The 13,393-nt window shown below is 40.9% G+C and overlaps 1 protein-coding gene across 2 annotated transcripts; it reads left to right on the forward strand.

Moving 5' to 3' along the window:
• Nucleotides 1-980: 980 nt before the first annotated feature.
• On the forward strand, nucleotides 981-12,976 carry tagl2 (Transgelin-2). 2 transcript variants are annotated; one of them, XM_014196595.3, is made up of 5 exons: nucleotides 981-1,254; nucleotides 11,443-11,630; nucleotides 11,763-11,934; nucleotides 12,183-12,285; nucleotides 12,405-12,976. In XM_014196595.3, exons 2-5 carry the CDS (start codon nucleotides 11,451-11,453, stop codon nucleotides 12,556-12,558), a joined length of 609 nt encoding a protein of 202 aa, XP_014052070.1. In that variant the 5' UTR covers nucleotides 981-1,254; nucleotides 11,443-11,450; the 3' UTR covers nucleotides 12,559-12,976.
• The last annotated feature ends 417 nt before the right edge of the window (nucleotides 12,977-13,393 follow it).

A 13,393-nucleotide genomic window follows, 5' to 3' on the forward strand; every position in this document is an offset into this window, starting at 1 on the left:
TATAAATATATGGATTCGTGATGGCCGTGCGTCCTAGGCAAGATGCAGTAGATGGTATAGAGTACAGTATATACATATGAGATGAGTAATGTAGGGTATGTAATCATTATATAAAGTGGCATTGTTTAAAGTGACTAGTGATACATTTATTACATCCAATTATTCATTATTAAAGTGGCTAGAGATTTGAGTCAGTATGTTGGCAGCAGCCACTCAATGTTAGTGATGGCTGTTTAACAGTCTGATGGCCTTGAGATAGAGGCTGTTTTTCAGTCTCTCGGTCCCAGCTCTGATGCTTTCAGTAATTAGAGTGTGTCTGTAATGCTGTCATATACCACTGGCATGGGTGTGTTTATATGTGATTGGGGTTTATGTTCTTTAGCACCAGGGAAACGTTGAAAAAAGGATAAGGAATTTAACTAAACACCCAACAAAGCAAAACAAATCAGCAGTATTTGCACTTTGACTGACAGGCTGACATTATGGTTCCTCTCATTTGCTCAAGCCCTCACTTACGTACTTATCGTACTGTACTTCTCTCATGGAACAAAAGTACATTCCATGGCTACCAGACGTTTTCTTTTACGAAAGACTTCATAAACCACAAATAACAAAATATTAATATAGAGGCAATAAAGTCAACTTCCCCCTAGAAGCGCCTCCTTCCTTATGCTCTCTAATTACGGAAAGCATCTCCCTCCCCCTGGTCCCCCTAAACCACCGTACTCTCTACTTTATTCCTCATTCATCCCTCCTTCCCTCTCTCCCTCCCTCCGTCTGTTCTCTAGACAAAGTGGTAGATGGAGATATTTGGAGAATTCCTCAAGCTGACCAAACCAACCCCTTTGGTAGCGGCCCTCTCACTCCCTGTCCTTCTCCCAAATAAGGAGGTACACTTACAGGGGTGAAAAGATAAGAGAAAATAAAAAGATGTGTCATAGAATGAAATAAGAGTACTAGAAGCTCATAGAAAAATCTAGAGAAAAAAGTCCATATCCTTTTAAGGCTGTGGTTTCCTCCTCCCCTTCTGTCCTCTCCTCCCTCTTTCTCTCTCACTCGCTTTTTCTCTTGAATGTGGTGAAGTCATTTAAGACAAACGTGTTTGTTCTTTTTAAGCCGGCACTCCCTGAGAGCAGACTCTGTACTCTGTTGCAAAGGAGAAGAGAGGAACTATTTTACACCAGCTCACAGAAACACAGGCCCAAAGCCACTTGCACGCATCAGAACAACTAAAGCTGCTCCCAACTAAACACTGTAAGTACATACCTGGCTCCTTCTTAACACATTCGTCTCTTATTCATACTGTTACATTTCCTGGTGTATCAGACATTGTCAAAATGGAGTCTAGTACTTTCTCTAGCATGCTTGGTAAGTTGCTACTGACAGCGTTCTATAGTTTTGGACAGTCTATTTTAGGATTACATGGATGAGAGAGAGGGCGAAAAGGCTGTAGACATACTCACATGGGGTACACCTTCATCTTTTTTATATTCAGCCTCTAAACACACACACACACACACACACACACACACACACACACACACACACACACACACACACACACACACACACACACACACACACACACACACACACACACACACACACACACACATACACACACACACACACACACACACACACACCAGTGGCGGTCGGTACCGTTTAAGATGAGCGAGGATTTTTCTTTTAATGAGTATGGCCTTATTTCTATTACAGCATATTGGATGACTGTCATTCATATTCCATTCACCCAGCTCAATGTAACATTGATTAGTTTAGGCTACTACATGATACTAAACTTTTCCCTAATTCCATCACGAGGTTGCTACAACCTAGCTTATGAATGAAAGTTTACAACATACAGCAGGTGCACACATTTCGAGAGAAAGATTTGAGGTGACAGACAGTGACACATTCAATACTGCCTTGTACACTCTTGCCTGCATCTAGCTTGTCTAGGGTGTAACCATTAGTCCAACAGTTGCAAACAAGAGTTTCTATTGGACAAATTCAGGTATGTTTATCCCCGTTTTTTTTCCGTTTGCTTCCATTTAGAAACATTTTTCAACAGAATTAGCAGAATGAATACACCCCTGATCACATGTAAACACATATCACTTTCATGGCAGCCACGTTGTATTCCTTCTCACATCTACGCGCTCTCCTCCTCTCACCCTTTCCCTTCACCTGTGGACTTCAATGAATGTGACCAGGCGAAAAAACCTTTCCAAGACAAACCATCTCATAACCGCTACACACAGCCTACATTGTTGTCACCATATTACCTAAAGTAAAATCATAGTCAACATAGCTAATAGAACTAACGAGTTAGTAAGCCTACTACAATCATGCAGTACAGTCGGTAAGCAGATACACCAGCGGGCTGCTTCTCCTTAATTTTTGAAGGCATTAAGTTGTTCAAAACTGTTCAACTATTGTCTTTCTCTCTCTTTGAGTCAACTACTCACCACATGCTATGCACTGCAGTGCTAGCTAGCTGTAGCTTATGCTTTCAGTACTAGATTCATTCGCTGATCCTTTGATTGGATGGACAACATGTCAGTTACATTTACATTTACGTCATTTAGCAGACGCTCTTATCCAGAGCGACTTACAAATTGGGTTCATGCTGCAAGAGCTTTGATAGGTTGGAGGACGTCCCCTTGAAGTTGTCATAATTTCTGTGTAAGCCTATGGAAGGGGGTGAGAACCATGAGCCTCCTAGGTTTTGTATTGAAGTCAATGTACCCAGAGGAGGATGGAAGCTAGCTGTCCTCCGGCTACACCATGGTGCTACCCTACAGAGTGCTGTTGAGGCTACTGTAGACTTTCATTGCAAAAAAGTGTGTTTTAATCCATTATTTGGTGACGTGAATATATTTAGCATAGTTTTATCTAAAAATTATAACTTTTTAATGTTTCAATATTATTATTTTTATGAAATTCACTGAGGAAGATGGTCTTCCCTGACTCACGCACATCCTGCCCTCTCTCACTCCGTCTCTGCATGGCATGTATCTAATTAATTAATTAATTCCACAATAACAGAATGATGCTGTGACTCAGATTTTTCACTTTAAAATGAATGTCAAACAGAAACCAATGCTCACTGTTGGCCCTAGTGGCCAGTTTCCACGTCATCTCCCAACGTCCTCAGACATGGATTGACGTTGAATACTGACTTGTATCACGGGTGACCTGGCTGCACACACTAGCTACACCCCTTTTTAAAACGGGCAGCTCCATGCAAGACAAATTCATGGAATGATATAGGGGCTTTCTTTCTCATGATGTATGTACTGTATCTTTGAGATGGAGAAAGGGTTATCTATCTCAACATGCGGTCAGAGAGTGTTCTGTAATACATGGTTCCTCTTAATTTCCTGTCTATCTGCCGGTACCAGACATTAGTGTAGCTGTGGTGTGGGAGTCAAACCTTATATGTGAGGGATGTTTAAGTGTATTCCCTGAAAACACTGTGACATGACATTTACAAGTTGCTTTGGAAACATTGAATGATGGCTCTTTTGTGCAGTAACCCCAGTAGCTTTCACACTCTGTTTCACATCACTGTAATAAAGTCACCTGTAACGGCAATGAATGAGCCATGTTTGAATGAGGACACAGAACACATATTGGGTAATAGGAAGTACAAATGGCTTTACAGGCTGAGTAAGGGCAGACTGTTGTTTTGAGAAGCCTGGTCTGAGCCTGTAGCAGAAGGCTTGGCCTTGTCAGGAGCCAACAGCTCTATCCTGTCCCCCTCCTCCCACTCCATGAGTATACAATAGCAGACTATGCTAGCAGCCCTCCTCTCCTTCCTCTTTTCCCTTCCTGGGGAAAAGTGCAGTAAACAAATTTATGAACTCTCAATCACACATGGATGTATTCCGGTTCTTTGACGCAGCACACAGGTTTAACCCAAGGCTTTTCACACAGTTTATAGAACCTGTTAGAAACTTTCTATAAGGTTTGAGTGAGGTTTGGGAAGGTTAGGGGTATCTGTAGTAATCTAACTGCCCCTGCCCTTAACCCATAACAGCCAATAACATCAGCCAATCAAGAGCCTCCATGTTGAGAAGGCCTGATCCAGCCAGTGATGTGTGCCTGTACGCCTGTACTAGTGATGCGTCAATCGCAAACAAGCGGTTCTTTTTGAACGTCGGGAACCGAATTGCATGAAAAGTCGTTCATTTGGCTCCCTGATTTGCATTCTGTTACTACAGCTTTTTGAGGTCCAGATAACGATTATCTGCAGATAAGTTATAAAAATATTATCTGACGAATGTCATTCCTCACTGCAGGAACAATAGATAGTGAGGAGAGAGCCTTTTTCTGGTCCAAACACATTTTTGGAGTGTGTAGAAAGAATGGCAGGCCATCTAATAATTTGGTCAGGTAAAAATGTGTATGAACTCACATCACAACCTGACATAATGGCAGGCAACTATGTAGGCTTTACATTTGCAGTTTTTTCATGGTTTCAGGTACATGTTTAAGTGCTACTGAACGAAGACCCGGTTAGGAGCCAAATTAACGTCTCTTTTTGAACGGAGACAAATGAGCCGGCTCACTGAAAATACTCGGAATGTCCATCACTACTGTACTGAGCTGAAGGCGGATCGTCTCTGGGCATGCTAAAACAGTGCTCTGAGGCAGATCATCAGATTGAGAAACAGCCCTTCAGATTGGCTAGAGCAGAATCTGGTATTTATGATGATATTTACAAGAGTTGTTGTTGTGCAATTCCATGGTAAGAGAATGACATGGAGACTCCGACTTTTCACTTTAAATTTATGCCAAACAAAAACCATTGATTGCAAAGTTAAACAAACCATACAACTCTATGCAAAAGGACAACTTTTAACAATTTCCACAGAAAATTTTCCAAAAACACATTTACTCGAAGAACAGTGCGGATGTACAGTTTGGCAACAGAGTGACGGTAAAATCTCCCTCAGTTTTTTATGTGATCACATTTTCCAAAAACTCTGTTAAATATCTACTCTGAATTAAGATTCAACGATGTCTGCAGACAGAATTGGGTGTCAGCTATGATACTACACCTTGAATTTGAGAAAAATCTATTCTGGTTATTGAACTACTGTAAGTGAAGTGGATAAACACCCGTTAACAGAATGACATCATGGGTCCCTGACCTGTACTATACAGAATTATGAATGTCATTGTCTTCATGGTGATGTATCCTGAATCAAATGTTATTTATCACATGCTCCGAATGCAACGGGTGCAGACTGTACCGTGAAATGCTTGATTACAAGCCCTTCCCAACGATGCAGAGTAAAAAATAAATAAATAAGAGGAATACAATACACAAGAATGAAGCTATATACAGGGAGTACCAGATCTATGTGCAGGGGTACGAGGTATTTGTGATAGATATGTACATAAAGTCAGGTTAAAGTGACTAGGCATCAGGATAGATAATAATAAGGTATTTGAGGTAGATATGTACATGAAGGCAGGGTAAAGTGACTAGGCATCAGGATAGATAATAATAAGGTATTTGAGGTAGATATGTACATAAAGTCAGGGTAAAGTGACTAGGCATCAGGATAGATAATAATAAGGTATTTGAGGTAGATATGTACATAAAGTCAGGGTAAAGTGACTAGGCATCAGGATAGATAATAATAAGGTATTTGAGGTAGATATGTACATAAAGTCAGGGTAAAGTGACTAGGCATCAGGATATATAAAAATACGAGTAAGAATAAAGAACAGATCAGCAGCAGCATATGATGAGTGTGAAAGAGTGTATGTGTGTGTATTTGCATGTGTCGGTATGCGCGTCTGTCCATATGTAGTGTACAGTATGTGAATGTGTGTGGTTTTTGTGTGAGAGTGTCAGTGTAGTGTGTGTGAGTGAGTGTGTATACTGTATAGTGTGTATATATAGTCTTGTGAGTGTGCATATAGTCAGTGCAAGATAGAGTCAATGCAGATAGTCCGGGTAACCATTGAATTAACTACAGTGCCTTCCTAAAGTATTCACATCCCTTGACTTTTTCCACATTTTGTTGTGTTACAGCATGAATTTAAAATGGATTACATTGAGATGTTTTTGTCGCTGGCCTACACGCAATAATGTTGAAGTGGAATTATGTTTTTAGAAATGGTTTTAAATTCATTAAAAATGAAAAGCTGAAAGGTCTTGAGTCAATAAATATTCAACCCCTTTGTTATGACAAGCCTAAATAAATTCAGGAGTATAAATTTGCTTAACAAGTCACAAAATAAGTTACATGGACTCTATGTGCAATAATAGTGTTTAAAATGATTTTTGAATGACTACCTCATCTCTGTACCCCACACATGCAATTATATGTAAGGTCCCTCAGTCGAGCAGTGAATTTCAAACACAGATTCAACCACAAAGACCAGGAAGGTTTTCCAATGCCTCGCAAAGAAGGTCCCCTATTGGTAGATGGATTTTAAAAAACAGACATTGAATATCCTTTTAAGCATGGTGAAGTTATTAATGACACTTTGGATGGTGTAGCAATACACCCAGTCTCTACAAAGATACAGATGTAGAAAACTCTTAGAGACTTACCCAGAAAGACTCACAGCTGCCAAAAGTGCCTCTTCAAAGTATTGACTCAGGTGTGTGAATATTTATGTAAATTAGATATTTCTGAATTTCATGTTCAATACATTTGCAAACATTTCTAAAAACAGGTTTCCACTTTGTCATTATGGGCTATAGTGTGTAGATGGGTGAGAAAACAAATATTGAATCTATTTTGAATTCAGGCTGTAACACAAGAATGTGGAATAAGTCAAGGGGTATGAATACTTTTCGAAGGCACTGTATTTAGCAGTTTTATGTCTATTTAGCATTCTTATGGCTTGGGGTAGAAGCTATCTCTGTTGATCTGAAAGCCGATGCTCCGGTACCGTTTGCTGGACGGTAGCAGAGTGAACAGTATGGCTTAGGTGGCTGAATAAGTACACAAAGTTAGAAAAATGTAAAATAATCCGTTGCATGTTTGGGTATTATTCTACACACTGCCTAGTATTCTAATGAGCTCCGCCACCAAGCAAAACCAAACCTGAACCAATCATAGACGTCTATGTTTCACAAGTTTGGACATCACAGTAGAGCACAGTAGAGTAGAGTACAGCACAGCAAAGCATAGTACAGTACACTACAGTAAAGTACAGTACACTACACCCCAGTCAATTATACTGCACTCTACTCTGGTGTGCTCTACTGTACTGTACTAAACTCTACTAATGTACTGATCTATACTTTACTTTTCTTTACTGTGCTGTCCAAACTTGTGAAACAGATTGGTTCAGATTTGGACTGACCAAATTTTAACTAGCACTACTTTTCAACTTCCATGGACTCCTGGTGTCGGTCGGTGCTGAGAGGGTGATTACAGTGTGGGCTGGTCACAGTAAATGGAAAGAGAGGGGGCTCATGGGTAGGTGTCAGTAAGAGCCAGGAGAGGTGATGTTAACTGCAGAGAAAGAGAGAGACAAGAGAGAATTAAAGAGGGAGGGAGGGGTTGTCCAGACTGTTTTCACACTCTTGCTTGGACCACCAGACGACAGAAAGAGACAGAAAACAGTTATGAGCTGAACATAACAGTATGCCAGTGGAAGGGAGGACAGTAGCAGGTCACCCAACTGTGGTTTGTAACTACTATGAACTTCCCTTGTAGCCATTTCAGTTGCAGTCATTCTGTTACTGATGTTTGATTTGATAACAGAATGATGTGTTTTAATCACTTAATAAATCATAAACCAAATGTTATCAGTAAAAATACTAAGGAATTAGTAGGTCTACCTATACTTGTTAATTATGTTTAACTTCATTACCCTCCCTCATCATGAGGGAGAAATATTAGAAAACATTTTAAAGACATCTGGGTTTTTGGTAACAGAATGACAAGACATTAGGCAATATTTCTTAAACTTACAGAAGGCGAAAAAATTCAGCAAAACTAAATATAATCGCTCCTCCATTTCCTGGTTGCTACAATTCTAATAGTTTACCTAATTTCAGTTTATGTGACAAAACAAGCAAGTATAGTATAGAGAATCATTGTACCATCTAAACCACTGTGAAATATATTTCCCATGACCTGAAAATATTGTATTTTCAGCTGTTTGAAGCTGGTGTACAAAACCCGAAGGTAAAAGATGCAAAAATAAACTAGAAAAAGGGAAGCATAGAAATAGAGCACATAGAACCAATCTACCGCTTCTTAGACTTGTTTTCAATGAGAATGACAGATCTAATACTCATATCGCCCCAAAAGTTACATATTACAGCTTTAAGTAACCTTTCGTCTTATCTAACCAGACCAAACGTAACATATCATACTCATTTGAGTGTCGCATCCTGTTACAAACTCTGGTTGTGACATAACTAGGCTGACAGATAAGAGAACAACAGGTCCTTCCTCTACATCCCATATAACATATGTAGTAATAACCCTACACTGCTCTGCTTTTCTCTGGGTGAGGAGAGACACTGACATGGAACTATTAGCTATTAGCTCTAATAGCTCTGGTCTGGGAGTCATTAGCTACTGGATGACAGCTAGTGAATTAGGATTAGGAAGTAATGCTTTCTCTGTGTTAGAGCTGACCAACATCAATAAATGCTAACAACTGTCACAAACAGTACGGCAGTGCACGCAACCACTCATATTGAGTAACATTGTCAAACCTCTTGTGAAAGAACCAAGATAGTTGTGGCCCGGCCAAAACAGAATTATTAACACAATGGATTGCACAAATAATATGCAAGCATGGCCAATCTGAAATTCTGTCTTGGATTCTATTTTAGACACAATCAATCTTTGTGTTTGTGTGTGTGTGTCGTTGCTAAGGCCAGAGAGATCATAGAGGATCTCTCACAGATGTTTCTCTCACTCTGCACAAAAACAGGAAGCAGAGCATTGAGGTGCTTAAGGAAGAGAATGTGCTCTCCAGTTTCACTGTAGTCTGTCTTGCCAGTGCCATTTCAAACATCACTTACAAGATCTATGAAAAAACAGACGTGTACCTGCATGCTACAGTGTCCTATTGGGCCTGTCTTCATATACAACTATGCTCCTACACACACACACTGACATTGACACATGCAGTCAAGCAGTGCCTCCACCTCCTTTCCAAACACAGTATTAAGCCAGTATTAAATTGCTTGTCCTTTTCTTTTGCACGTTGATACCCCTATACAGCACAGGAGGTTGGTGGCACCTTAATTGGGGAGGACGTGCTTCTGGTAATGGCTGGAGCGGAATGAGTGGAATGGTATCAAACACGTGGTTTATATTGTATGTGTTCGCCACTCCATTTGATCCATTCTAGCCATTCTTATGAGCCGTCCCCCTCTTAGCAGCCTCCACTGCTATACAGCCACAAGACCTGATTGAATACTATTGTGATAGCATGAATCAATGTGGATTGATAACTCAACCTGAATGTTTACTTTTGAGGCAAGTAAAGAGGAGAGGGGAGGAGCATGTTGCTGTTAATTCTAGCTGCTCCTGATAATATCTCTTACTAATATCTCTTATATGTTTTACTCACCATGCAGCAACATGAGTCATCTTTTGAACAATGTCCTGTTCTGAGGGGATATTTAGTATGCCTCACTTTGAGACATACAGTAAGAGCATAAGGTAATTGTGGATGTAGACATTTAGCCCAACAATCTCATCTAGCTAGCATTATGCTCTGTGCATTTACAGACGTTGCATAGTATGGACTGGGCCATAGGGTTTGCCGCTTGCCACAGTGTCCTTTGTTGGGCACTAATACGCAGAAGAGTCAAAACACATAACAGAGTGAGCACGTCTATGAAGGTTAACTGTAACAGCTACCCCAGTGAGAAAGGAAGGAAGTGACAGAGGAGAGCCAGCTGGGAGGACTAAGCCAAACAGGATGTAGACAGCAGGGTGTGGCCGGGGAGGACAGGAAGCAGCTAGGAGCCAATGAGAGCAGCAGGCTCACAGAGAGATGACATTAACCTTTGACCCTCAGCTCTGAGATGTTCAGCGATAGTTATGATTCAAGATACCAGCACAGGCACTGAGACTTTTCGATTCTACAGTCCAAGAATTAGGTCTAGATTTGAAGTCTCCATCTTGTGGTCTGTACTATGGCCATGTTTATTTTTTCTTTTATTTTTATTTAACCAGGCAAAATCAGTTAAGAACAAATCCTTATTCACAATGACAACCTACCCAATTCTGCGCCGTCCTATGGAACTCCCGATCATGGCCGGTTGTGATACAGCCCGGGATCGAACCAGGGTGTGTGGTGACGCCTCTAGCACTGAGATGCAGTGCCTTAGACCGCTGCGCCACTCAGGAGACCCCACTACTATGTGCCTCCCTAGCATAGTAGTCTTCAAGTTGGTAGGCATTTAGGCTCTCTGTTATAAGTTCTGAACTCCAGATCAGATCAGAGTGCCTGACAAATATATTTGCACACAGACACACACAGACAGAGAAAGAGATCATCAGACTCTGATTACGGACCTATTTGTGTTGGTTCAGGGCCAGTTTTGAGGGTGTCGGCAGGGCAGGGACATGAATGTGAGTGCTGTTCCATCTATTAAGTGTCCCTGTTGAGCCAAGACAAAACCAAAAATAGTTACACTGCCACTGTTACACATATAGACAACCTATCACTGTATTCATGGAATTCTCTATGTGAGGAAGTTGCTCCTCACCTACAAACATTTCTGGTTTATCATATTTACTCAGAGTATATATATTTCTTCAAGTTATTTATTTAAGAGCAAGTTGTGTTTTGTGTATGTATTTATTCAGTCACTTCCACAGTTCTACGTTTACTTGTCCACCATATCAAACCTCTACAGCAAATTGTGGTCATGTGTTTAATTATTTCTTTATTTCTAATGGCTAAGCAGTAATGATGTGGCTAACTGACACAGCTGATTTTATCCCTGGTAATTAGGTCACCTGCCATTTCAAATAGGTGTGCCCCAATTGTTTTCAGTTGGTTGTATTGTAACCCAGGTGAGCCATGGTTTTAAGCTGCCAATGTATTAGGGTTTTAACTCGTTCTGGAAATGCGTGTTTAATGTATATATGATACCTTTGAACAGTTTATACATTTTTAAAGCTGTTTAAGAAGTAAAATCTTGAACGATTGATTGATAGATGTTATTTATTATGTAGGCTGTTGTTTTGTTGTGATTGTTTGGACCCCAGGAATTAAGCAGCAGCTAATGGGGATCCTAATAAATCATACCACTATGGGTTAGAGTAAGGCCAATTATTTTACACTATGTCTTAGATACTTTGTCTTTACCTTTTATGTTAGCTTTTATATAAGTCAAGTGTATGGGATGGTCAATACCACCTACAACAAAGAAAACACACCAATGTTTGCCTGCCCTATCTGAAACAATATCTCTCCTTGCAGGAACAGTCATGGCAAACAAAGGTCCCTCCTACGGTCTGAGCCGTGAGGTGCAGAGTAAGATCGATAAGAAGTATGACCAGGATCTGGAGGAGAGGCTGACCGAGTGGATCATCGCCCAGTGTGGAGCCGGAGTGGGCCAACCTGAGGCAGGAAAGACCGGTTGGCAGAACTGGCTCAAGGACGGATGTGTGAGTGCCTCTTTCTCATACCTTGTGGGGGGAGTATATCTGTGTGTGAAGGTAGATGTCTGCTTGAATTTGTCTGCCAGTCTTGCACAGGTAGTGAATACTTTTACCCTCTCCCTGTCTCCCCCTCTCCAGGTACTGTGTGAGCTGATCAACAGCCTGTCCAGTGGGAACAAGCCCATCAGGAAGATCCAGAGCTCAGGCATGGCCTTCAAACAGATGGAGCAGATCTCCCAGTTCCTCAATGCGGCTGAGAAGTACGGCATCACCAAGACTGACATGTTCCAGACAGTCGACCTCTGGGAGGGTATGTACATCCAGCCAGCTGCCGTCAGCTGTACCCTCCCACATTACACCAAATACACAAATCACTTCTATCCTCAGTTCAACTAGCATGCTATTTAGAGCATTTAAAATACTATTGCTGCTTATTCACCATGTCTAAAGGAGCTACATTCATTGTATCATAGAATATGCTAGACAGTAGTTGCAGTCCCTCTTACTAAAGTGTCTTGATGTGTTGTATTAATGTCTACTGTGTATTCATGTCTGTAGGGAAAGACCTGGCTGCTGTCCAGAGGACCCTAATGGCCCTGGGAAACCTGGCTGTCACCAGGGACGATGGGACTTACCGTGGCGACCCCAACTGGTTCCATAAGTGAGTCAGAACCTCATTTTTGTCCTGTCATTAAACTGATCTCAAAGGGAAACATTTGCTTACAATATGAACAGTGACTATAAATGTAGTGTGGTGTACATGATGGTTTCTGTCTGCAGGAAATCAATGGAGAACAGACGTGATTTCTCAGAGGACCAGCTGAATGAAGGCAAGAGCGTCATCGGCCTGCAGATGGGCACCAATAAGGGGGCATCTCAGGCTGGCATGACAGGGTATGGGCGACCCAGGCAGATCCTAAACAACAACCCCTAAAACCATGACAATGCCCTGTCATCCCACACCTCAGTACATTCCTCCCTCTCTGGGCCAGTCACTGAAGACAGAAGCTCTCTAACTCAAACAGGAGAGACTAAACCAAAAAAATGTAAGGCCAAACTGGACTAAAACGGGGACTATAAAACATACTCCTACACACAAACCTAGTGACAAGTCTGTAAAATCATGTTTTATTGAATATGTCGACTAGACATGGCTACATAAAGAACCAGACATTTCATTTAGATACTGCTTTTAAAACTGCACTCTGATGGTAATAAGTCTAAATGTTTGGTTTGTACTGGGAAAGATGCAGTAAGATGCTGTCAATAATAAAGATGTTAGGCCACCTTTCAAGAGCTCTTTAATTCTTGTATGTTGATTCTGAAATAAAGTTCAGTTTAATTTGAAAAAATGCTTCTCATTCTTTACGACACGTTGATACCAAAGATCTACACTGCAAAATGACTACAACGACCAATATAAACTCAACATTGTAAAGTGTTGGTCCAATGTTTCATGAGCTGAAATAAAAGCTCACAGAAATTTTCAAAGCTTATTTCTTATTTTGTGCACAAATTTGTTGACAGCACTGTTAGCATTTCTACTTTGCCAAGATAATCCTTCCACCTGACAGGTGTGGCATATAAAGGAGCTGATTACACAGGTGCACCTTGTGCTGGAGACAAGGCCACTTTAAAATGTGCAGTTTTGTCACAACACAATGCCACAAGTCAAGTTTTGAGGGAGTGTGCAACTGTCATGCTGACTGCAGGAATGTCCATCAGCACCGTTGCCAGAATTTAATATTCATTTCTCTACCATGAGCTGC

The sequence above is a fragment of the Salmo salar genome, chromosome 04 (assembly GCF_965601325.2).
Source record: "Salmo salar chromosome 04, fSalSal1, whole genome shotgun sequence".
Classification (NCBI taxonomy): Eukaryota; Metazoa; Chordata; class Actinopteri; order Salmoniformes; family Salmonidae; genus Salmo; species Salmo salar.

Bases quoted from the DNA above. Each gene is read 5' to 3' on its own strand.
- tagl2 (XM_014196595.3), top strand. From the start codon at position 11,451: ATGGCAAACAAAGGTCCCTCCTACGGTCTGAGCCGTGAGGTGCAGAGT. The intron at 11,935-12,182 runs GTATGTACATCC...TCATGTCTGTAG, and splicing joins GACAGTCGACCTCTGGGAGG to GGAAAGACCTGGCTGCTGTC. The intron at 12,286-12,404 runs GTGAGTCAGAAC...TTCTGTCTGCAG, and splicing joins GACCCCAACTGGTTCCATAA to GAAATCAATGGAGAACAGAC.